Source organism: Protopterus annectens, chromosome 10.part0 (genome assembly GCF_019279795.1).
Source record: "Protopterus annectens isolate FY-2018-M chromosome 10.part0, PAN1.0, whole genome shotgun sequence".
In the NCBI taxonomy this organism is placed as follows: Eukaryota; Metazoa; Chordata; order Ceratodontiformes; family Protopteridae; genus Protopterus; species Protopterus annectens.
In genome coordinates, this window is record NC_056744.1 from 1762407554 (window position 1) to 1762434182 (window position 26629).

The following is a 26629-nucleotide window of genomic DNA, read 5'->3' on the forward strand; positions in this document are numbered from 1 at the left end:
TCCAGGTCACCATCTCTTGGCTCCGTTCATTCGGCTCCAGGATCTCCCCTGCTGTCTGAACGGAGCCAAAGATCTCACTCCTCTCGGTCATCGAGGCTGTCGGATCATGACCTTCAGAGGGTAGTGAGTCGACTTCTTAAGTCCGAGGCACTGGCCCAGATGCTTCAGAGCCCGACTCATCAGTCGATGCCTGCCCCGTCCATCAACATATTCCTCCTTCGACTCTCTTGAGCTCGGAGCCGGGTCGCTCGGAACTGAGACTGTGATGGCGCCGGAGCCGATACAATTGTCTTCGGCTCCGTCCGGCTCCGATTTCTTCCTTGGAAGAATCTCGGCGCCGGACTTCCTCGTCGGCTCGAGGGGTGAGTGGCATCGGACCCTTGTCCGACCCCCCCTCTCCCTCTCGGTGCTTCGGCGCTGGTGAGTTCGGCTCCGACATCGGCCTCGGAGCCATCACTGTCGGTGCCGAGGGGGTTCTTAGCTTCTCGGAGCGGGGACCTCTGGCTCTGCCTGACAGGGGTGCATTCGAGGTCATGCGGAGTGTGTTAGAGCCTGGCTCTACTCCACAGTCGGCTCCGTCCGCCCCTCCCTCTACAGTGCCTCAGGTTAAGTCGACTCACTCCCTCATCCCGGACCGCAGAGAGCCAGCTCCTCAGGAACCCCTGTGGGATTTCATCCTCTTCGAGGCCTCTCCTGATTTGGCAGAAGAGCCCCTCGGAAGAGGAAGTGTAAGAGGAAACACATTGACTCACCTGAGTCCATCACGCCAGACACAGATTTGGATGATTCTGAGGGTTCCCCGTTCCCCTTCTGAAGATGTCTCATTTGCAGACATTCTGGAGATCCTCAAACAGAGGGGAAATTGGCCAGCCCTCAACCCTTCGGAGGACGAATCTGTGTATCTTGAGGCGTTGGCTCTCGTCCTTCCACCTCCTGGGTGTCTCCCCTTGACCCCCTCATGCAGGTGGTTGCTAAGAAGGCATGGACGGCTCCTGATTCAGTGGACCCCACTCCCAGGAGACCCTCCAAGTTCATAACGGCACCAGCAGACAAACAGTTCTTAACAAAAGGAGTTTCTGTGGATGCTATGGTGGTAGCTGCTGCCACTAAGAAGGAGCTAGCTGATCCTTCAGTACCTGTCCATCCACCTAACAAGGAATCTAGGTCCATGGACAGGTACGGAAGCGGATGTTCTCGTCAGCGACATTTACCATGCGTCGCTGAACTACCTGTGCCATTTTACTCGTCTTCAAAGGGACTTGATCAAGGAAGCGAGTGAAATGTTAAAGGACCCTACAGCTGCGGGTTTCCAAGATAAGATGAACACGCAGCTGGCTACCCTTAACTCCATAACCAACTCCTCCATGCCTTCTTTCTTACGCGGCTGATGGAGCGAGCAGAGCCGCAGGGACAGGTGTGGCCTTACGTAGGCATGCCTGGATGCGGCTATGCAATTTTGCGGACCCCTTCAAGACGTCTTTCACTAACTCCACGTTTGATGGATCATCCCTCTTTGGTCCTCAAGTGAAAGAAACCTTGACTAGGTGCGAAACTGATGGCAAGACCCTTTCTGCCGTCGGAGTCCGTTTTTCTACTCCTTCTAGGCCTTACCCCAAAGGCCAGAAAGGTGGAAAGATGTGGTTCCGTAAACAATCTCAAGGGACTTCGCCTGACGCACAGAGTCGCTTCCCGCCAGAGGCAGAGGCGGAATAACAATGGTAGACGCCGCCTAGGGGCAGGGGTCCGCAGAACCAGGGCAATCGGGAAGCCTTCCCTGACAAGCCCTTTCAGCATCCCTGAGGTGTTGCCCGACTGCCCATCTTCGGAGGCAGTCGGGGGAAGATTGTCACTGTACCCAGAAGCCTGGCTATCCCTGACTCAAGACAAATGGGTACAGTCCATCATTTCGAAGGCTATTCTATCCCTTTCTTCGCATTCCAAATCAGTCAAAAAATCCCTTCCAGATGTTCCACCGCTCAAAGGGATCTAGCGGTTTTGGAGATTTCAAAACTGCTTGCAAAAGAGCAATTCAGCCAGTTCCAGCAGACCAGCAAGGATCCGGAATCTACTCAAGGTTCTTTTTAGTTCCAAAGAAAACAGGGGACTGGAGACCAATTTTGGATCTCAGTGTCTTGAACAGATCAGTCAAGAAAACAAGATTTCGGATGGTCACGCTGCAATCCATCCTTCCCCTTTGAGCAAAGGAAACTGGATGTGCTCTATAGACCTTCAGGATGCGTACTATCACATAAAATGAACAGACGCTCCAGAAGATTCCTCCGCTTCAGGCTGGGAACCAGTCATTTTCAGTTCAGGGCCCTGCCCTTTGGTCTCACCACTGCCCCCCGGGTGTTTACCAAATGCATGGCAGTGGTAGCTTCTCACCTGAGACGACAAGGATTCCAGGTGTTTCCATATTTGGACGACTGGCTCCTCACAGCTCCCACCAAGCATCTCCTTCTGATGGCCAGGGATTACACTTTTCGCATTTGTCAAAAGCTGGGTATTTCAATAAATTGCGAAAAGTCTGTTTTGTCGCCTTGTCGTACTATTACCTACATAGGCGCAAATCTAGATACAGTAAACATGTCTGCGAGACTAACACATCAGAGAATAACAGACATTCACAAACTGGTATCACTCCTTTTCAACAACAACAGAATCAAAGCCAGGTTAGTTCTGAAAGTGTTGGGAATTATGGCAGCGCCATACCTCTGCTTCCATTAGCCAGATTCCACATGCGGATCCTTCAATGGATGCTCTTTACTCAATGGTCATACCAGCAACTTCCAATGTCTCACACCATTATGATCACGCAAGCGTGCAAAAATTATCTCATGTGGTGGATGTCTTCCCCTCAGCTCTTGTTGGGAAGACCCTTTGTTCCACCTCCTCCGGTTGCTACTCTGACAACGGATGCCTCCCTGATCGGGTGGGGGCATTATCAGGGCAGGACGGTCCAGGGCACATGGCAACCAAACGAATGCCACTTGCACATAAATGTTCTGGAGATGAGAGCAGTGCTTTTAGCGTTGCAAGCCCTTCAAGACTCTTTTCCCTTGGGAACGATTGCAATCCAAACAGACAATATGTCTGTAGTGTGGTACATCAACAAACAAGGCGGAACCAGGTCATACCCCCTGTGTCGAGAAGCACTCAGACTGTGGCAATGGGCGATTTCTTCTCAGCGGTTTCTGATAGCAACGCACATCCCCGGAAAGTCCAATCAAATTGCGGACAAGTTGAGCAGAGCTATACTCATGCCTCACGAGTGGTCTCTGAAAGACTCTATAGTGAGAGAAATTTTTCTCAAGTGGGGTCAGCCTTGCTGCGATCTTTTTGCTACTCCCCAAAACAGCAAGTGCAGAGAATATTTCACTCTATTCCCTTTACCAGGCCAACCCAGCAGAGACGCTCTAGTCCAAGTTTGGCCCCGGGGACTTCTGTATGCATTTCCTCCCTTCCCACTAATCTCTCAAGTGATACAGAAAGCTATCGCTCAGAAGGCCTCATTGATCCTCATTGCTCCTTACTGGCCTCGACAAGTGTGGTTCCCCTTTCTACATCGTTTTCCTTTGGAGCGACCGTGGAATCTGGACCTAGTTCCAGATCTTTTGATCCATCAGTCGGGTCAGTTTCATCGCTCCCTCCCCTCTCTGAACCTCACTGCTTGGTTCCTCCAGTTCCAACCTTAGCCAGGCTTCCTCAATTATCTCACTCTGTTAGAGATATTTTGATAGCTTCCCATAAATCTTCCACTCGGAAGATTTATTTGAGTAAGTGGAAACGCTTCACATATTGGGCTCAAGGAAAGGACATAGATCCTTTCACTGCTTCAATCCAATTAGTCCTTGATTTTCTAGCTGAACTCTTCCATGCAGGTTCATCTCCCTCTACACTTAAAGTTCAATTGGCAGCTATTTCTAACTTTCATGTGGGTATTTCTGAATCTGCCTTAATGTCCCACAAGCTTTGCAAAGCCTTTTTGAAAGGAGTTTTTCTTCTCAGACCTCCTATAAGAAATCCTCCTTCTCCTTGGGACCTAAATTTAGTTCTTGCGTCTTTGATTCTCCCCTTCGAACCTGCAGTCTCCTGTTCTTTAAAATTATTATCATGGAAGACTCTTTTTCTGGTAGCTATTATATCAGCTAGAAGAGTTTCAGAGCTTCAAGCACTCAGCTGTCGTCCTCCTTATCTTTTGTTTCATAAGGACAGAGTATCCTTACGAACTAACCCGTCCTTTTTGCCTAAGGTGGTCTCGACGTCAAATCTAAATCAAAGCATTGATCTACCTGTCTTTTTTCCAGAATACTCCAATAGGTCTGAACAAAATTACACTGCCTGGATGTTCACCGTCAATTGAGGTACTACTTGGATAGAACAAAACAGTTCAGAAAATCTGATCAGCTGTTTGTCTCCTATGCGGAAGGCAGAAAGGGACTTTCAGTTTCAAAGGTATCATTATCCAGATGGCTAACATCTTTGATTTCCCTTGTATATGAAATTAGACATCAAAAGCTGCCTAATAAACCTAAGGCCCATTCCACCAGAGCTTTGGCTACTTCTTTAGCCTTCCAAGACAGACTGCCTATTGACACCATTTGTGCAGCGGCTACTTGGGCTACTCCTCACACTTTCATTTCTCATTATAAGTTGGATTTAGCTTCTAGGCATAGAGCTAACTTTGGTTCCACTGTTCTCAGGAGTCTGTTCCGTTAGGCCACCCAGGACAAGGTGCTAGGGACGCGGTCCCATCCAGCAAGAATGAAGGCGAGATAGACAACTTAACATATAGAAGTTATGTTCTTACCATAACGTTCCATGTTAGTTGTCTTCTTCTCGCCTCCCACCCTTCTTCCCCCTGGCCTGGACAGACCTAGAGGAGTTGTGATTGTGACCTCTCTTTCTACCACCTCTTTCTTAGATATATGCTATTATGCATATTTCCTGGTTCAGGATGTAGGTCACCCTTCTTTCTTCCTGTTGTGAGAGGTGGACTCTGTTTACAGTTATACTGTTACTATTATAAGCTGGGGTTAGCTTACAAACGAGATCTGAGGTAACTCTCGCCTAGCATTGTGGGATATAAGGGGAGCCTCGAGCCGGTGGAACCAACTCTCGAGTTTTTATTGTGGCCGAGTCGGAGCCGAGGTCGGCTCCGAACCCATCCAGCAAGAAGAAGGCGAGAAGAAGACAACTAACATGGAACGTTATGGTAAGAACATAACTTCTATTTTGCTTCTTATTTGTTGTATTTTGTATTACTTTTATTGCCTTTTTCTATTTTGAAAATTGTGATTTGTTTTCTTTACCTTGTGTTTTACTTGTATTCTGCTTTTAACTGCATATTAAAGCTTGAAAAGAGACCACAGCTCAGTCTCTTGTGAGTCAGGCAGAATTTTTTTTCCCCACCCTTCCACCCGGTTACTGTTGTGTTCTTAAACACCACTGTCTTTCTAGTTGACTGCCCCTTATGTTAATTTGACCATGAATCTCATTTCCTCTCTGCTTTTACTGGCTTGTGTTAGTAAGCGCAGAATTATCATTTTGCAAAATCACTCCCCTTCAACTATTTAAATTTATTGGCCATCCTACTGTATTCGATAGTACCAGAATACAAAAGTGGCCACCCCCTTTCAATCTATCTTGCTGTTTTAAAACTATTGACTCTCCACTAAAACATAACTTTTAGACAGGTAAAACTTGTTACCTACTTTCACATCTAACTCCTCTAGTGCACACTGCAGTGTTTAGGATAAACAATTTTTTTCATCTTACCTTTAAGAATCCCTGTGACTAGCACTTGCTCTAAAACCTGCTGGAAAGTACTAGGAAGCCTTAAACTGATGCAAGCACTCAACTCTCCTTGTTAATAAGGAGAAATTAAGTGTAGGCACTAAACAGCCTATAATTGCAAAGTAGCTTGCTAAGGTAAGGGGAAAACAGCTCTTGTACTTTACAAAAAAAGCACCAAACCAGGCATGTCCAAGGTTCAGCTTCCAGTGATTTCTCCTGTCCACCTGGTGAATCTGGCATACTGGGGCAATGCAGCAATTGCCTCATGTACACAGACAACCCTCTCCTCCTACCACCCAACACTACAACCTGCGAGAGATGCACTTACATAGCCAAACTGGAAGCAAAGCTCTCTCCACACAAGATTGTGCTAGACACTCAAGAGGAGAACGTTAACACCCACACTACACCTCAAGCAACACATAGCCCTTCTAAACCCACACCACCAGCAACCTCACATAGCAACATTAAACCATCATATGCGGAGGTTCAAGCAACAAGGACCTCCGAAGCTGAAACACAAACAAATACCAATCACAACCAAAGTGTCACATAGCGCACAACACCAGTGTGCCACCCAACAACAGCCCCTAAGGCAAGACAACATACCTAACACTTTAGTCATAGGTGACTCTATAGTCAGGCACACTGATGTCCCACTCACCAGGTTGAACAAGGAGAAAATTACAATCATCTGCCTGTTAGGTGCCAGGATCCGCCACGTAACGCATGCTCTCAAGTCACTCCACAACAAGTACAGATATGACTCTGTCATTGTCTATGTTGGAGTGAATGACTTGAGACGTACCTCCATGGACTACATGAAAAGAGACATGGAAGAGCTCTTGGATCATGTGGACCAGGTAGGTATGACCCTAACCCTGAGTAGCATCCTGCCTTCGCCCAGAATGATACCACTTTACAAGGACAAAATGATTGACTTCAGCAATTGGCTAAGCTTCTGGTGTCATTCGAAGAGGATCCAGTATCTGTCTGCCTTGGACGACATGATCGACAGACCACGATGCTTTGCCAGAGATGGTCTGCACCTGTTGCCCCTGGGATTCAGGTTACTGGCTAAGGCTCTTGCCATCCCTATAGTGCCTTTTTTAAGCAAAGTTCAAAGGACAAAGCCAACACCATAACAGGTACAAGCATGCAAAATCTGAAGGTAATGCTACTCAGTGCTAGAAGTCTAAACCTCACAATGCACTCTCTTGAGGCACTTCTAAAAATGGAGAACATCGATATCTGTGCAGTAACTAAGACCTGGTTTAAGGCTCCAGAGAGCACCCCTGCAATACCAGGCTTCAACTCTTACCACACTTTTCGGCCACCAAACCTGGACCGAAACACTAAAGGTGGAAGAGTGTCCATATTCACCAAGGATATTCACACCACCAGGCTAGTTGCCCAACACAATGCGTCTGAAATTCTCCAGGTGCAACTAACACTAGGTAAGACTGCAATCCAAATTGTAGCTTGCTACAGATCCCCCACCATGCCCCAAGATTCTCACTACACCTTTCTACACATACCGGAAAATGTTAAGATACAACCAAACACCCTAATACTGGGTGATTTCAACTACCCTGCCATTAACTGGGAAAACTAGTCATGTACCAACACCTTTGCCCAACGGTTCTTGGAATTCATACATTCCAATACCCTGGATAAACTAATCCATAGTCCCACCAGGGGCTCCAGTATCCTAGACCTGGTCATTACCAACATGGGAAATTGATGCTCCACACCTATGGTCACCCCTTCGTTCCCTTCGTTGGTCAGGTCTGACCATAAGCTAATCACCTTTGACATCCACATCCCTCTCCCACCCCCCAGTAAGGAAACCTCCATAAAAAAACTTTTCCAAAGCCAACTTCATGCTACTCAAGTCAGAAGTGACAAACTTCATGACACCCATGCAGACGGGAACTGAAAGTTCGACTGCTGAATCCTACACTAAGGCACTGTACGAGCACATCCACTCGTGCATGAATCGAGCCATCTCAAATAGAACCAAGACGCTCTCCTCCAAAAAAAGGAGGCCAATCTGATGGTCCCCTGCCATAAACAAACATTACAACAAAAGGAAGAAACTGTTGCAGAAAAGAAAAATCCCAGAATGCAAAAAAACTCCCTTGCCAGCCTCAGTAAGAAGCTGAGATCCCTCATAAAATCCTCCAAAGGTAGTTACGAAAATAAAATTGCCAAAGATTCCAAAGACAACCACAAGGCATTCTATAGCTGTGTCAAGAGTCTAAATGGCAATGCTCAGATCTGCTCTGAGCTACAACAGAATGACATTAAATATACTGATCCCAAGGATATTGCCAATATCCTGGCAGATCAATTCAGTGCCATCTTCACCCCCCCCCCTCACCCCCTAAAGGGCCCATCTCAATACCGAAAGATTGCCAAATTCCCGTAATAACGGCCACATAGGTAAAAACCACACTCTCCAAAGCTAAGAATACAGCATCCATGGGACCAGACGACATCCCGGACTGTGTACTACACAAACTACAAAATGAACTGGCACCTCACCTAAGTGTAATGTTTAATCATAGCCTCACCTCAGGCTTCGTGCCCACTGAGTGGCGCTCAGCTACAGTTATCCCACTCCACAAGGGAGGATCCACCTTGGATCTTGGGAACTACCACCCCATCAGTCTGACGAGCCTGGTCTGCAAGGCCATGGAACGTATTATCATGGAACTTATAAACAAAGACATTGGCAACCTTCAAACACTGGACCCCACTCAGTTTGGGTTCCTGAAGGGCCGATCTTGTCTCCTGAACCTGACTGACTTCTTCAAATCAGTCCCCAGAGCTGCAGACGAGGATGAGGCAGTCCACACAGCCTATCTGGACCTCGCCAAGGCCTTCGACACCATCCCCCACTCTGGAATTATATATAAACTTACTAAGCTGGGCATTAATCCATACGTCACTCGATGGGTTGCCAACTGGCTTACTGACAGAACCCACACTGAAAAAGTAACCACCTCCAAATCCAGCTCCAGACAAGTGACAAGTGGAGTACCTCAGGGTTCAGTCCTGGGACCGCTCTTGTTTGGCATCTACTTCTCTGAAGTACAGGCCAACACTAAGGGACTCTGACTAACAAAGTTCACAAATGACTGCAAACTGGGAGCCATTATTAAATCCTCAAATGATGTGGATATTCTACAAAAGGGCCTTGCAGAAACAGATGCTTGGTGCCAGAGCTGATACCTTTCAACAATGAGATTCCTTTGATGCTTTGTAAGCTGTCTGCGGACCATGGCTTTTGCTGTAGCAAGCAACTGAGTAAATGTCAGGAAAATCCTCCTAGGACAGTTGAACTTTATTTGGGGTTAATCAGAGTCTCTTTAATTGATGGCAGGTGTGTTTCAAGAAGACTGAATGTTGTAATTAAATCAAAAGGTGCTTCTGCAAACTGTTAGTTTAAGGGTGTGCACACTTATGCAACCAGCTTATTGTACATTTTTTATATTTTTCCCTGAACAGATTTGTTTGTTTTTCAATTAAATTGTACAGGTTATAGGTCACATTAAAGGTGGGAAACGTTTTGAAATGATTTATTGTGGTCTCGTTTTTTTAATATCACAAAAACCTGGCATTTTAACGGGTGTGTACACTTTTTATATCCACTGGACCTACCTGTCAAGATAGCCAAACCATCAAATACTTTTTGTGCTTCCAGTTGGGAGCCAGTCATTATCAGTTCAGTGCCCTGTCATCTTGGTGTCAGCATAGACCCCGGGTGTTCACCAAATGCATTTCTCCAGTTGCAATTCGCATGCTACTATTAGGGGTAGGAATATTTCCCTATCTTGACAACTTGTCATAGCAGCCACAACTATGAAATTACTGGTTATGGCAAGATAGTACTTACTTTAGTTGTATCTATCTTTGACGATCACGATCAACCTCACAAAATTCATGCTATCACCAACTAAAATCAATTATTTTTATTAGTTGCCAGTTAGACTCACTAGATTAGAGAGCAAAACTACCCCTGGAAAGGATTGTTAAAATAATTAGGGAAGTTTAAAGTGTTCTACACAAAAAGGCACCCTCAGTTTTTGCAGTCCTAAGAGAGCTGGAGGTTCATGGCCACCGCTATTCAGACAGTCTCATTTGCCAGACTAAACAAAAGAGTTCTTCCGTGGTTACTTGGAGTGCAATGGGACTAAAGCTTTCAACCCATGACCAACAAGATCAAACTGTCCAAGGCATCCATAAGGATTCTGTTAGGGTGGACAAGACCACAGAACCTTTCAACAAGTATATAGTTTGATCTGATGTTGTCAATCTTCATTTATTCTTGACTGATGGGTTCGGTTCCGAACTCTCGGAACTGACTTGCCCATTATATAAAGCTTCCGTCAGCCAAAAACTCCTGAGCTAAGGCTCTACCCATACTTCTTCTCTTCCCATTACCTCAGATCTCATTTGCCACATAGAATATTGGGCAAGTCAGCCGATTCTGTCAGCTAAGTGCTTAAAATTTTTTTTTATTTTCCTAATTATATTATTTCAAAACGTTTTAATATCTTTAATACTTACTATTGTTTAGGTCTTTTTCATGTGAGTGAATTCCGTGAAGCTTTCTACCCCTGTTTTTTTACCTCAGGGTATTTCTACTTTACCATTGCTGATATTAGGCCTCTCCTTCACTCTTACCGTTGGTAACCTTTCAGCACCATCGTTGGAATGTTTTTCTCGCTTCTTTCCTTCATTTACCTGTGTGGGTATTCTATATATACTATAATTGATATATAATATTTAAAATGGGGGGGGTTACTTTTCTAAACCTTTTTCTTTCCCCTTTCTCTTCCCCCTTTTTCACTACGAGAGAAAGTGTGTGTGTGTGTGTGTGTGTGTGTGTGTGTGTGTGTGTGTGCGCGTGTGTGTGCGTGTGCGCGCGCGCATACCGTGTTTTTTGACGTGACGTGGCAGAGAAACAAAAATGAACCTCCGGGTTCAAACAATGTAAGGACTGTGGCAGAAAGATGCCCAGTTCTGATGGGCATCTTTCTTGCATTTATTGTCTGGTTGTCCCTCATCTGGAAGTTCAGCCTCCTCATAATATCTGTAAGGGCTTTAGCACCCAAACTCTTGCAGAGAGACATAATAAGTTAAATCTCAAAGGCTTATTGAAATGTCCTTTTGGTGAAGCTCTTTCAGAGGCAGAGACTTCAAAATCTCTAAAGTCTGAGACAAAAAAACGGAGTAATTCAGTACCGTCTTCCCCTAAGGTACATGACTCCAAATCTCAGAAATCCAACCGTTGAACTGAAGGCGAAACTTCCAAAAATGTCATTGCCTTCTGCTCCAGTACCGAAAGCAACAAAATCAGTATTGGTGTCATCTACCATTGATCTTACACAAACCACTTCAGCTTCCAACACGGCTTCGATGCCAACAACCGCTCGGGCACCAACAATTGTTACCTTTACTCATTCAGTTGCATTTTCTCTCTCTATTCAGCAGAATATGGTGCTGAAGGTCAGTGTTATAAGTACCTGCCAAACTAGATATCCCCCTTCAACAGACACCTTTTTGGGTCAGCAGCTGAGTCTCTTTGTGGAATGATCTGAATCTCCTTTGGGAATGTCAGCCCATTCCTTCAGGAGTCTATTGGAATTGGATGTAGTCAGATGAGTGGATCAGTTCTTGGCAGCCAGAGGCCTCCCTGCACCCTCTCCAATCTCCCTCACAAAGCCAGGCATAATCTCCCAGGACTCTTACATATATTCCTCCTTCAACCTCCCCCCAGGTCTTGGAGCCTATTGCTTTGATGCTTCTAGTGCCGACTGCTTGGGCACTGACAGTGGATCTCACCTCAGCTCCAGAATCTACTTTGTGGTCTTCGGCTCTTTCAGAACCGTCACACCCACAGGTCCGTGATTTGGCTGCTGGTTCCAGGATCCTTGGATTATCTCTGATTTTTTTCTACGGTGCCGTCTGTGGCTGTCGGTATCATGGTAGTTTCAAGTCCTCTCTTGGCTCCTACTCTGGCGGGCGGCTCGTCAGAGCGGGGTGTGACCCCATCCCTCTTTGGGCGGCCCTGCCTTCCAAATTATGGAGAGAGAGCTTTAGCCTCAACAGGCTCCCAGCTGGTTCCATCCCTGTCGGAGTGCCATATTTTTGTTCCCTCTAGTTCGCAGCTGCCACAATCTGGTACTTCTGGACAGTGGGCACAAGAGCAGCAAGCTACCCTAGTTCAGGGTCTCCCCTCTTCAGAGTCCTGCTCAGAACTTCACCCTGAGAAGCCACCCCATAAGAGATCATGCAAGAGGAAGCACCTGGATTCTCCAGAGGAATCAGTCACTGAAGATACAGATTATGATGAAGGGAAAGGGTCCCCATGGTCACCCCCTGAAGATGTCTCCTTTGGAAACATTCTGGAAATATTAAAATAGAGGGGTGCTTGGAAGTCCTCAAACCCATCCTGTGAGGAATGTTTTCTTGCAAGCTTTTCGTGCCCATCTATCTACTTCTTGGGTGACCCCGCCCTCTGACGAACTAATCAAGTTGATCATTCTGCATGCATGGAAGGATCCTGACACCATAGAGCCTATTCTCCGGAGACCGGACAAGATATTTCAGCCCCAGAGGATCAGCCCCATTTGTTTAAGGGTCTAGCAGTGGATGCCATGGTGGTGGCGACAGCCACCAAAAAGGAACTCACCAAAGAGAGTTTAACTGTCCACCCTCCAAACCGAATGTCCCAGATGATGGACAGATTCGGGAAGCAGGTCTTTGTTTCATCGACTTTTGGTATTCGGTCCTTGAACTTCTTTGCAGACTTTACTAGACTCCAAAGGGATCTGATAACTGAGCTTTCAGACACCCTTGCAAGAGCAGTGTCTGACGAGGTTTGAGATATGGTTGCCTCTCAGCTTGCCACCCTGGAGTCCCATCTCGAATTTGTCGATGTGGCTCATTGCATTTACAGCTGAAGAGACGTCTGGAGCAGCGGGTACAGACGTTGCTATTAGGCATCACACCTGGATGCGCTTGTGTGATTTTGCAGACTCCTTCAAGTCTTCTTTTGTCAATGCTGCTGTTGATGCTACCTCATTGTTTGGCCCAAAAATTAGAGACACGTTAGCCAGGTGTGAAAAGGACAGGAAGACCCTTTCTGCGGTGGGCATGTGTTTTTCCACTCCACAACGACCTTACTCCAGGAATCAGAGGAGTGGAAAAATGTGGTTCAGGAAGACCCAAGGGCCTTTTCAGCACATATGTGGCAAGTATTCCCCAGGGGGAGAGGGGGGATCTCTTCTGGAAGGTGCCCTTCCTGTGGCAGAGGAGGTCCGCGTAACCAGGGTTCCAGAGATTCCTTTTCTGGACAACCCTACCAGCACTTCTGAGCAGAGGCCTGATTGCTTACCTCTGGAAGCAGTCAGGGGAAGATTTTCTTTGCACCATTCAGCCTGGCTCACAGTAACATCAGATTCCTGGGTGCAGACAATAATTACCAGAGGTTACCACATTCCCTTCAGTCTTTTCCCCCAATCCCAAAGGAAAATCCCCAATGTTCCACCCAGTCAGAGGGATCTGGCAGCACTAGACATTCAAAAGCTGCTTCAAAAGGGAGTCGTTAAAGCAGTCTCACCAGACCGGATAGGATCTGGATTCTACTCAAGATTCTTTTTAGTGCCAAAAAAAGACAGGGAACAGGAGACCAGTCTTGGATCTCAGCCTATTGAACAAATTTGTGCAGCAGACAAAATTCTGGATGGTCACGGTTCAGTCTATCCCCCATTCTAGAGAAGGAAGATTGGATATGCTCTATAGATCTTCAGGATGCGTATTACCACTTGAAGATGGACAAGTGCTCCAGAAGATATCTCCACATCCGGCTAGGAGGCAGTCGTTACCAGTTCCAAGCACTGCCCTTCGGCCTCACCACAGCCCCCAGGGTGTTCACCAAATGCATGGCAGTCATAGCAGCTCATTTGAGACTACAGGGATTCTGTGTGTTTCCATATCTAGACAACTGGCTCCTCACTGCCCCCTCCAGGCATTTGCTGCTTTCTGCCATAGACATTGTTCTACATCTTGCCGAAACGATAGGCATTTCAGTCAACAGAGAAAAATCACAGCTGTCTCCCACACAGGATTTGGAATTTATCAGAGCGAGCCTGTGTGGCCTCCCTTCCTCATCACAGGTTGTTAAAGCAAAGATCGCAACTACAAATTCTCCTCCCCCAAGACAAAGTTCCTGCTCGTCTGGTACTACAACTTCTCAGATCCATGGCAGCAACAGTAACATTAGATACGCAAATTTAGTTACGCAACATTAGTTACGCAAATCTTGTAATGTACTACTAGGAATCTAGACATTTGTTTAATAGTCAATATATGAAGAACATCATATTATATAGACGCTTTGTTGATGATGTCCTCATTTTGTGGAAGGGAGAGCAGTCCAAACTGGAGGATTTAGTTAGATATTTGGAAACAACGACAGACTTCTTAAGGTTTACTCTGGATTACTCACTTAAAAAGATTGACTTCCTAGATATTTCTATCCAGAAAGATAGTAAAAACTCGCTTACTATTAAATTGTTTAGAAAACCATGTTGGAAAAATGCTATTCTACACTGCAATAGTATGCATCCTCGATTTATTTTTTCTAACATAATAAAAAAATCAGAGGAATAGGATTACCAGGTTATGTGCCCAGATACCTGAAAGAAATAAACAGCTTGTGACTCTAAATGAGTTATTTTTTGATAGAGGTTATCCACTCAGCCTTATAGAAGACCCTAATAATAGATGTCATTGTGATACTAAAGCTAGTTGGACATCTAATAAGGTCACACAGCGTTCATCTAGCAATAAAAGGAACATACTACCCTTTACTACTAGATACACGAATGACAATTGTAACATTGTAGAAATTATTAAAAGAAATTGGGATATCCTTACAATGGACAATGATTTGAGAGATCTAATAGGTTCGATACCACACTTCAGATATAGAAACAGCAAGAATCTGAAGAGATGGCTATGTACAGACAAGGTGATTAATAGACCCCTGATTAATACAGACACTAGGACTATGATGGGAACATGGCCATGTAAGAAATGCAGTATGTGTAAGTTTATCACCACAGAAAAAGAATTTATAGTACCTAATTTAAGTTATATACACAGGTTTGTACCATATGCTACGTGTAATACCACTAATTTAATTTATTTGGCTACATGCACCAAATGTCAAGCATATTATGTAGGGTTAACTTCTAGGAGGCTGAGGGACCGTGTATATAATCATGTTTATGAGATTAGAAAAATGACCTTAACCACTGCTCTAGCTAAACACATTAATCTACATCATGACCACAGTTTTAACTTTAGAGTCTTACAAACAATTAAATCCACTATGAGAGGTGGAGACAAGATGAATCTATTAGGAAGAATTGAGCTAGAATGGATCCTCAGGTTACGGGCACACTTAGAACCTGGATTGAATATTGCGATTCGCATCAAACCTGTATTGGAAGCACGTAGATAGCAATGAATTTTGGAGAAAAATGAACAGGTTAATGAATTGAATCTATTAGTTATTATAATTTTCTAGATATTTTATAAATATAATATTTGATTTATTGTTTACATATATATATATATATCTCAAGTGTAAGTATTATCTATTATAGAAATATTTATGAATTGCATTTGATATAGTAATCCATAATTATGATCAAATATTTCATTATTTAAATATATACATATTTAATATATTGTTTTTACATACATATGCATGTTTCAACATATAACATATGTTTGCATTATCTATAATGAGAAGGATATTCTGTTTTTCGTTTTATTTTATTTTAGCTAGATAGCTTAGAGATGTGTATTAACTATTTATACACATTTTTATGGTTTAGTAATAACACACTCTAGGTCATGTACATATTATATATTTTAATAATGTATTTATATCTGTACATAGTTATGATATCTTGATAGATATAATCTGTTTTAGGGATCAACGTGCTGATTTTTAGTATATGTGACAGTGTTAGATAATGAAAGCTAGACCTAACGCTTGTCTCTTTAAAATCAAGTAGATGATTAATCACTTAATTAGATAATGAAGTTAATTATACCATTTGTTAGTTCTTGAGCTAGTATATAAGCAAAGGTGATTTAACATTCTATTATAACCTGATGAAGCATACTTGGAGTATGTGAAAGCGCTCATTCTGATCCTGTTTCGTACAATAAAAGTTTTACTTTTATGCATCATGGTGGATTCCTTGGTTTTTACTAGATAACATTAGATGTTCTTCGTGTTTCACTGTTGCAGTCATCACACTTGGGTTATCCTGCCAGAGGTAGCCCTCAGTTGGCCCGAATACCAGAGGTTTAGTATTTCTGTGTCGGTTGCTGTTGCTCCAGGACTGACATCAGGTCGTCAGTGGTATAAAAACAGGCAGCCGATGCCATTACATCAGTCTTTCTTGCCGAGGAGCCCGAAGCAGGAGCAGTTTGCACGAGTGCCGGCCGGCTGCTACCGGAGTTTTCATTTCTGAAATTGAAGTTGAAGTCTTCTGAAACTTTATACCCCACTGGGGATCCTTTTTTCTTGCTCTAACCGATGTCAGAAAAAGTTAACAATTGTCTCGCCTGTGGAAAGCAAATACCACACCAAGATTTCCATTCTTACTGCGTCACCTGTTTAGACCCAGACCACGATGTCCCTCGCTGCCAGTTTTGTGGTTTGTTCAACGCCTGAACTATTCGTCGTTGGGCCCTTATTGTATCTAAATACTTTCGCTCTCGATCCATGGCAGCAACAATAACATTAGATCCCCTGGTGAGGTATCACGAGGCTGCTTCAGTGGCTCTTGGCATCACAACAGTCACTTCTAACACACCCGCTGTCCCATCCAGTCTTTATAAAAAATCGCTGCAAAAAGGATTTATCTTGGTGGATGAAGCCAGAAGAAAATTTATGGAGTCGTCCTTTTTCCCTTTCTCAGCCCAAGGCCATAGTGACCATGGACGCTTCCCAGATAGGGTGCGGGGGTATGTTTCTGGTACACACAGTCCAAGGCACTTGGTCCCCACAAGAGGCCAATTTGCACATCAACGTCCCAGAACTGAGAGCAGTTCTTTTAGCGTTGCAAGAATTTTAGTCTGCCCTTCCTTCAGGGACAGTTGCTATCCAGTCAGACAACATGTCCATAGTCTGCTATATCAATAAACAGGGAGGAACCAGATCCTACTCCCTATGTCAGGAAGCCCTAAGAGTTTGGCAATGGGTAGTCACCTCCAACCGCTTTCTAATAGCAAGGCATATCCCTGGGAACTCCAACGTGATTGCGGACAAACTGAGCAGGTGTATCCTTCTACCTCATGAGTGGTCTCTTAATCCTAACATAGCGACAAAGATCTTATGACAGTAGGGTCAGCCTTGTTGCGATCTGTCCATCTCTTCCATAAACCACAAATGAAGTAGCTACTTTGCCCTAATTCTCCCTCGCTGGGGTCTCCGAGAGATGCACTTCTTCACGATTGCCCCCCCCCCCAGACTTCTGTATGCCTTTCCCCCAATTACACTAATTCCCCAGTTTCTGAAGAAAGCCCAACGGTTGATAAGCAAAGCGATTCTCATTGCACCTTACTGACCCCGTCAAGTCTGGTGTCCCTTTCTTTGGTCTCACCTCTTTCACCGTCCATGAACTCTGGATCCAACTCCAGACCTGCTTTTTCACCTTCAGGGCTTGGTGCATCCCAACCTTCAACAGCTTAAGCTGACGGCTTGGTTTCTCCAATTCCAGTAATTGCAAGAAAGATCACCTTGTTCTCCGCAGTACGGAAGATACTTCTGGCTTCACATAAGCCATCCACCAGAAAAATTTACTTAAACAAATGGAAAAGATTCTCTATTTGGATGTGTACAAACAGCATCGATCCATTCTCAGTGCCAGTTGATAAAAGTTCTGGAATACTTAGCCACCTTATTTCAGTTGGGAGCCTCAACTTCTAAAAATTAAGGTTCATGTAGCTGCCATTTTGAATTTTCACAACGGTTTTGATGATCATTCATTGATGTCTCATCGCTTGTGCAAAGTTTTTCTTAAAGACACTCAGCATTTAAAACCCCCTTTCAAGGCTCCAATGGCGCCTTGGGGCTTGGCCTTAGTTTTACAATGCCTAGTTCGTCACCCCTTCTAGCCAGCAGCCATTTGTGGCCTCAAGTTTTTATCTTGGAAGACCCTCTTCCTAGCAGCTATCACGTCTGCTAGGAGAATTTCAGATTTACAGGCTTTGTGTGTGACTCATTCTTATGTAATCTTCCATAAATAAAGAGTATCATTCAGAACCAACCCCTCCTTCCTTCCAAAAGTTGTATCAGAGTCCAATATCAGCCAGATCTTAGACTTACTAGTCTTCTTTCCAAATTTGTCAAACAAAGGGGAGTACTGCTTGTATATGTTGGACGACCACAGACAATTATGTTTTTACTTGAACAGAACAAAATGCTCTAGAAAATCAAACCAACTATTTCTGTTCTTTTCAGGTACCAGATTGGGCAAACTGGTATCACAGGTCACTTTGTCAAAATGCTTAAGAGACTGCTGTACCTTTATATACAACCAGAATAAACTCAAACTACCAACAAAAGTTAGAGCTCATTCTACAAGATCTGTTTCCACTTCAACGGTCTTCCATTCCAGAGCTATGGAAAACATATGCGCAGCTGCAACTTGGGCTACTCCATGTAACTTTATCACTCATTACAAATTAGACATGGTCTCCAGGGGAAGAACATCCTTTGGCTTTATTGTGCTCAAGAATATTCTTCCTTAGGGCTGCCTAGGATCTAAAGTAGCTGGGGACTTTGTCCCATCAGTCAAGAATAAAGGAAAATTGACAACATCTAATAAAGGAGTTCTTACCATAAAGTTCCTTCTGTGTTGTCGATCTTCATTCATTCTTGACATCCCACCATAACGTTCCATCTGTGTTGTCGATCTTCATTCATTCTTGACATCCCACCCTCCTGTCCCCTCCGAGACACTCCTGGAGGCTCGGAACTAGTCCTGGGGTTTTTTTGTCATAGAATTGTTCCTCAGACAGAGCTTCCATTTTTCTTAGTGGTGGGCAAACTCGATCTGAGGTAATGGGAAGAGAGGCAGTATGGGTAGAGCCTTAGCTCGAGAGTTTTTGGCTGGAGCGAGCTTTGCATAACGGCCGAGTTGGTTCTGAGAGTTCGGAACCAAACCCATCAGTCAACAATGAATGAAGATCGACGCAGATGGAACGTTATGGTAAGAACATAACTTTTTTTTCCCACCCATTCCCATCCGCCACTGTAATTATAGACACGTCTGTTGTGGGATAGGAGCATTATCAGAACAGGAAGACCCAGGGTATGAGGACTCAGCATTGCAGGCATTTCAGAACTAGCTCCTCCAGGGTGTGATTGCCATACACTTTGACACTGTGGCAGTAGAATGGTGGTATATAAATGGACAAGGCGGTAAAAGACTTTATCCCTTCTGCAGAGAAGTCATAAGGGTATGGGAATGGGCGTTAAAGTCACACTGCTTTCCTGTAGCAATTGGGGACATATAGTGTGATGGCAGACAAAGTAAGTAGAGAGATACTGCTATCTCACGAATGGTCTTTGAGCAAGAAAACAGCTTGAAACATTTTTCAGAGGTAGGGCAGACCCTGCTGTGATCGTTTTGCTTTACTCCTTAGCACCAAATGCAGAGATTCTTTCAGTATTGTTCCTAGACTACAAGAGATGCATTTGCATAAGATTGGGCCCCAGGTCTCCTTTATGATTTTCCAGCCTTTCTCCTCATAACTGTATTCATTCAAAAAGCTAAGGTGTGCAAACTGAAGGTCATTCTCATTACCTAGTTTTGGTCCCACCAGATATGGCTGTCCGTGTTGTTGCCTCGTCTGAAGAGAAGACTCCTTGTCCTCCCCCAGCAGCACGCCAATCCGCTGTTTCATCTGGCCAGGTTACCTCTGTATGACATCCATTCCCTTCATTTCACCACATGGTTACTAAGTAGAGTAATGTCTAGGGATACAGCCTTTCCTGAAGAGGTGGTCAGTTTGATCTCTACCTCAGAGAAAACAGCTTGCAGAAGATATATAGAGACATGTGGAAAAGTTTACCTTGTAGGATTTAGATTGAGGCATTGACCCTATGTCAGCTTCTGTTCTGAAGTTCCCACCTTTTTCGCTCATATTTTTCAGGAAGGAGCCAGATAGTTTACGATCAAGGTCCATTTACCGTCTTATTTCATCCTTTTTTATGGGTTTCCATTATCTTACCTTGCATCTTAAAAGACATACAAGGCCTTTTTGAAAGGAGTACTTTTCTTCAGACCTCTGTTGGCCAAACTGGATCCCTTGTGGAATTTAAATTTTGTACTAGGGAAACTAATGAAACCTGCCTTTGAACCTGCTGAATCTATTGATTTAAAATTCCTGAGATGGAAAACTACCCTTCTGGTAGCCTTTACCTTTCCAAAAAGAGTATCAGTGATTCACACATTATCCTGTCAATATCCATATTTTATTTTATTTATTTATCCTTTGTTAACCAGGTTAGTTTCACTAGGCTATTGGCCTCTTTTTAGGGAAGACCCAAGTTGGTATTTAATGCTACTAGGGGAAATTTGGGCAGGGCATTGGCGAACATCACCTAATCATTATGGCACTCACGGTACATACATCCGGGTGCATGAGAATGTTCCATTTCTGGCACAGTGGCATTTGGGAGGACAGTGCGCTGTATGGCAGCTAAAGAGATGGGAACTGAGGTGAATGCCGACTCCATGGAGATTTATGAAAAGTGTTTGGAGATATGTGAGAAGAAAAGAAATGACAAGACGTTGGGGGGAATATGGAGTTGTTCAAAAGAAATATGTTCGGTGGTACGAGAGGAGAGGAGCAGTCGCAAGAAGATGTTGTGATTACAACCCTCCAGTCGGGAAAGTTATGGGATGATTTATTGAGGGACTTAATAGAGGAAAATGAACCAGGGACTGGAAAAGATTTGTAGTGGGGAGAGATCATGGAGAAGATTCATAGAGAAGGGATGGAAGAGATAAATAAGAAAAAGTTCGCCAAAACAGTAAAGGACAAGAGCAAAGGAAAAAGAGAGTGTAAGAACATGGAAGAAACAGACAAAAAAGCATGTTGTGCATATACTGAGTAGGGAAGAGAAGGAGATGGATAGCTATGAAATATAGGACACAGTGATTAAGTGGTAAGAGCATTTATTTTGATAAAAGAGACATAGTGTGACATTGTTTTGAGATTGCTGCAAGGCTAGAACATTTTTTGGGGGAATGTGATAAAAGAAAAGACATGTATCCATAGAATAATTATATTAAGACTTTCTATTGTGAAACACAAAAGAAAGTGCATATACAGTTTTGAATAGAGACTGACAGAGAAACTGTAAAAAAATGATCTGATGTCAATTTTCATTCATTCTGCAACAACTGGGTTTGAATCCAATCCTCGAATCTGACTTGAACGTTTTTTACAGCTTGTGGCCCCTTCAACTTTCAAGCTCCTCCCTTACCCATAATGCTGTATCTCTTAACATACTTCAGATCTCTTTTGCCTCCTTCACATATGGACGTGGTCTCTGTGAGCTCTCGAGAGTTGGTTAAGTTAGTCAGCTAAGTGAATTATTTAATTACTTTTTATAGTTATTTACTCACTTTCTTTGTGTGTGTGTATATATGTGTGTGTGTGTGTGTGTGTGTGTGTGTGTGTGTGTGTGTGTGTGTGTGTGTATATATGTGTGTGTGTGTGTGTGTGTGTATGTGTGTATATATATATGTGTATATATATATATATATATATATATATATATATATATATATATATAGTTTCTTCCTGTCTATGCTGATTTACTGTATTATTTCTAAATATCATTGTTGGTATTTATCTCTTGCCTTCTTTCTACCATTGTAGGTAGGTTTTCCTCTGACTATCCAAAAAAATTCCTTTTTTTCTTTTCTTTATATAGATTTATAGTGTTAAAATGCCCAAAAAGCTTTCAGGCTTTAAAAAAATGTAAACAGTGCAGGCACAAAATTCCTTTGTTTGATACGCACAATCTATGCATTTATTGTTTAGGTCCTGATTATTTAAAAATTGACTCTGACATCTGCAAGTCTTTTAACTCTCAAGTGATTGTAGGTCGCGAGAATAAGTTAATTCTGAAAAGTCTACTTCCTACGCCCTTTTCGGAGTCACTATCCGGGGCTCAATCCCTCAAACATGACCAGAAAGAGCACAGGAAAAGGCCATTGGATCCATCTGGATCTTCTACTCCAGCCTCAGTTCCAACAATGGAGCCCGCTTGAAAGCTTTCAAAAAAGTCAGATCCGAAGTCTAAATCTTTGGATCAGTTGGTATCGGATCTCAGATCTGTTTTCTCGGATCCAGCAGCTTCAGATCCAGAACACCTACCCCAAACAAGATATGCATCATCTTTGGATCCTGTACCTTCCAAAGTGCCATCCCCCTTTTTGGAGAGATGCTGACATTCCAGGTCCCCCTCAGTAGTCTCATCTTCTCATTTTTCCAGGAGCGTGACAGAAGCTGACATGGATAGGATGATGAGGAAGTCTCTGTCGGCACAGATTCAGATGGGAGTTCTCCCTGTTCCTACCCCTTCAGGTCAGGAAGCCTTTACCAGTTTGTTAAACCCAAAAACACTAATTTATTGTATCCTGATATTATCCCCAGTGGCTTCCTAAATAGCCTAAATCATGACTAGCAGGACCACTTCAGCCACTCTTCAACTACAAGCTCAAGACAGGTTATGTGTCAGGTGAATGGAGGGCCGCAGTGGTCACCCCTCTTCATAAGGGGGGACATTCATCTGACCCAGGGGAACTACAGACCCATCAGTCTCACAAGTCTGATATGCAAAACCATGGAGCAAATGATCAACAAGGACACTGGCAGCCTACAACTCTGGATCCATCCCAGTGTGGCTTTGTTAAGGAAAGGTCTTGCCTACTCAACCTAGACTTCTTTGAGAGGGTTACCAAAGCTATGGATGAGGGGAAAATGGTGCATACTGCCTACCTTGACCTGGCCAATGCATTCTCTATAATACCCCACTTAGGTATTGCTAACAGACTCTCAGAACTAGGCATAAATAACTAGATAACTTGCTGGATTGCTGGCTGGCTCACAGATAGAACCTAAGAAGTCAGAATTGATGAGACCACTTCCACCAGGAGACCATTCACAAATGGAGTACTATAGGGATCTGTGTTGGGTCTACTCCTGATTGGCATTTACTTCTGTGAAGTAAACGCCAGTGTCAGAGGCCTATGGTTGACCAAGTTCATATATGACTGTAAATTGGTATTTATCTTAGATTCCCCCCACAACAGCAACAACCTACAAGAGGATCTGACCCAAACAGATCACTGGTGCCAAAGCCATGGATTAAAACTCAATGCAAAGAAATGCATTATAGTTCCCTTTGAGAAATCATCCACCCAAGCTAATTAGTCCATCGATAAAACACCCCTAAGGGTTGACCCAATAGTTAGGAATCTGGGAACATATGTAGATGGAAATCTGACCTTCAACTGACATGTAGGCAAGACAGTAAGAAAATCATTCTTTGTTGCCCAACTCATAAGCAAGGCTATGTCATCCAAGTTCAAGACAGTTATAGTGCTACTTTATTCAGCCCTTATCAGACCCATCATTGAGTACAGTGCCCCTTTTGGCATGGAGGGTTACCACCTTTTTGAATGTCAAAAACTGGGCATTTTTTTATGGCAACATATTATTTTGCAGGACATGCCATATCCACACTCAGTGCAAAGGACTAGAAATCAAGTTTTGTCAAAATAAAATCTCTGCCTTGTAGTATTTGAGTTGGTTTTGCTATTTCACTTAACTTTAGGGCATTACATGTACAAAATAACTGTTTTATGCAACTATTAAAGGAAATGTAGGAAAAAATTTTTTGTCCTAAAAGCTCAGGATTTGCCATTTTTCACGTTTTTTTTCCACAGGATGCAATGACCCAAAGAGAGACTGTCCCAGTTAAGGAGGGACAGTTGGTATTCGTATTAGCATGTACCTAACTAGGCACTTGCAACAGCTGATACACTCTCAAAGGTTCCTCACCAGGAGAATCCAAGGTTTGAATACCCTGTTCCACATAGATCGACTTAAGACCCTGTCTCTGTACGCAGTCTCAGGTTACTGAGATGCAGTTTATACCTAGCATATAATGCATTCTCAGATCCAGCTCTGACAGATTTCTCGAACATCTGCAGAACAAACAGCACTAGAATCACTATATACAAGTACCTGAACTTTGCCTGCAACATAAATAGAACATCATGCAGACAGATATGTGTCTCAAAGGATCCCCACGCTATGGAATAAGCTTCCCATCTAAGTGAAGCAGGGTTCAGTCCTGACCCTGTTCAAAAGAAACCTGGTCGTTGGGTACGAAATTGCAAGTTCACCTCAGTGAGGCTGCCATGTCTCTGATGGACAGAGGTCGACAGTAAGCAAATGAATCCCCAGCTAACATAATCCCTTACACATACACATATCTCTTAACTTCTTAGCATATGAAATATGGACAAATTCACAAATAATGGGGGGTAAAGACCCAAAAATAGGGGCGCTTTTTAAATATTGCTCTTATAAACTTAGAAAGTTGATAGACAAAACAGGTTTTATATTAACATAAATTTTTCTGAAGGATATGATGTTTGAAACTCAAATGCCTGCCATTATTTTCTGACTTATGTCCTCAGTGATTTGCCTGAAAACCACAATTATATGAGAAACAGGCCAAAAATATGAGGCATAAATCTAGACATTCTGCAAAAATCAGGACAGTTGAGAGCTATGCCGCCACATACCCATTGCTACCTCTTTATCAACATACTCCACCATTGTAGGCATTGAAGAAACCTGGGGACAAAACTGAGTTGGGTTGCACTGCTAGGCTTATAAATACCCTTGTGGTCATTAGCATAGTATAAACCTATGAACCTATATAATACAGCAGATCCATGCTGAAAAGTGAATAACTTTACAGGGCCCTGTGTAGACAAACACAGGGCACACTAAATGCAGACAGCTTTTTAGTTAATGCTTTTTAGCCTGCTCCTTATATTTATCATTTCTAGGCTTATGTGACTGGAGCAACCAGTCATGTATTATATGTTTTATCATCAGTGTGAATATTCCAGAAGCAGTTATACATTTGCACTAATTAGTGGGGAAAGAAAGGTAAGTTTTGTTTATTGGTGTATGAGGAAATAAGTAACAGAAACAACCCACAGATGATCTTGTGGCATAGAAGGTGAGGGTCTAAGGATCATCCTTAAATTGCTTATGTCTTGTTTGTATGCCATTTCCATAGCCCCCAGACATCTACTCATGGTGAGGAAAATAGACATGGATACAGAATTTTGTTCTTAACCAACATGTACTTCAGTTTTTCTTTGTGTTGATAAAATGTAAATGCACTGTAAAATGATGGCCAACTCAGTGATTTCTGTTTCTGTGACAAAGGATGTAATGAGGAATTCTGAGCGCCACATCTCCATGACAGGACTACCTCCCATACCACAGGCTTCACCACCACGTCTTTACCCTGACATCAACAGTGTACGTTGGGCAGAGCAAGATGAAGTTGATGCAGAAGAGCTTCCAGGATATTTCTTTCCAGCTGAGGTGGATGATAAAGGTACGTGTGGAACAAAGTCAGACAGTTTGAGGTTAATATCTTGTAAATTGTAGAGCTATATTCTTCTGTTTACAACAACCATTTCTTTATTCCTCCCAAGATGAAATTCAGTTAAAGTGCATATATGCTGCACTCCCACATTGAAGTAGTTCACTTCATGGCCACAGATCAACAATGTACACTTATAATGTATCTTTATGTACTATGGCTTCTGTATTCTGCAGGGTTCATTTGGCAGCTCAGAATGCTTTGCTTTATGACCTTATGTATGCCAGTTATTGCCCCTTTCCCTATGGATTACCCGCCATAGGAGCATCCTGTAATTTTTATGTCAATACACATAACTCTTGTAATCCAAGGCCCAGTGAACAACACTGGAAAAGCAAGAATTTGTGTGTGTGTGTGTGTGTGTGTGTGTGTGTGTGTGTGTGTGTGTGTGTGTGTGTGTGTGTGTGTGTGTGTGTGTTGGAGAGGTTGCAGATAGGTGAGTTTTGTGAAGGAGATGTGCAAGGATCTACAGTAAGGTGGATTTTGTAGCTATCTGAATAGTTACCAACTTTTGTCATTTTTATTCTTTTGCCAGTTAATCCATGGTTTGTCTCTGTCTTTCATAAGTAGTTTACATTGGTTGGTTAGCGATGGGGTATGGCTGTTTTTAATTCTTTTTGTGCACTGTGGGGATAAAGTGTTAATAATATTTAGAAATGCTGCACTGAAGTATTCAACTGCATCATTTAAGGGGATTTTTTTAGGATGGACCAGCTAGCTGCTTTCAAAGCTTCAGTGAAAGACTCCTTGGAGAATTTCGAGAGGTTACATGTAGTTTTGAGCTTACTGCGGTGGTGGTGCTGCGGTAGCGTTGTCGGCTCACAGTTAGACGTTGCCCGTTCGATTCTCAGTTAGAGCGTCTTCTGTGTGGCGACATGCGTGAATGGGCGTTCCTTCGTTGAAGGTTGTGCGTTAGGCCCGGCAAGCCAGCACGTAAAAATCTACTGCCAATCATTAGCGGACCGGAGTTCCGCTGTGGCGACCCCTAACCGGGAAAAGCCAAAAGACACAAAC

General features: G+C 43.4%; 1 protein-coding gene across 1 annotated transcript in view; it reads left to right on the forward strand.

The window, feature by feature from the left end:
* LOC122814477 (inactive serine/threonine-protein kinase TEX14-like) overlaps positions 1-26629 on the forward strand; it is a 555764-nt gene that overhangs the window by 277878 nt on the left and 251257 nt on the right. Inside the window, exon 13 of the mRNA XM_044087056.1 lies at positions 25393-25567. Coding sequence (XP_043942991.1) covers positions 25393-25567 — 175 coding nt within the window. The remainder of the gene's footprint in view (positions 1-25392; positions 25568-26629) is intronic.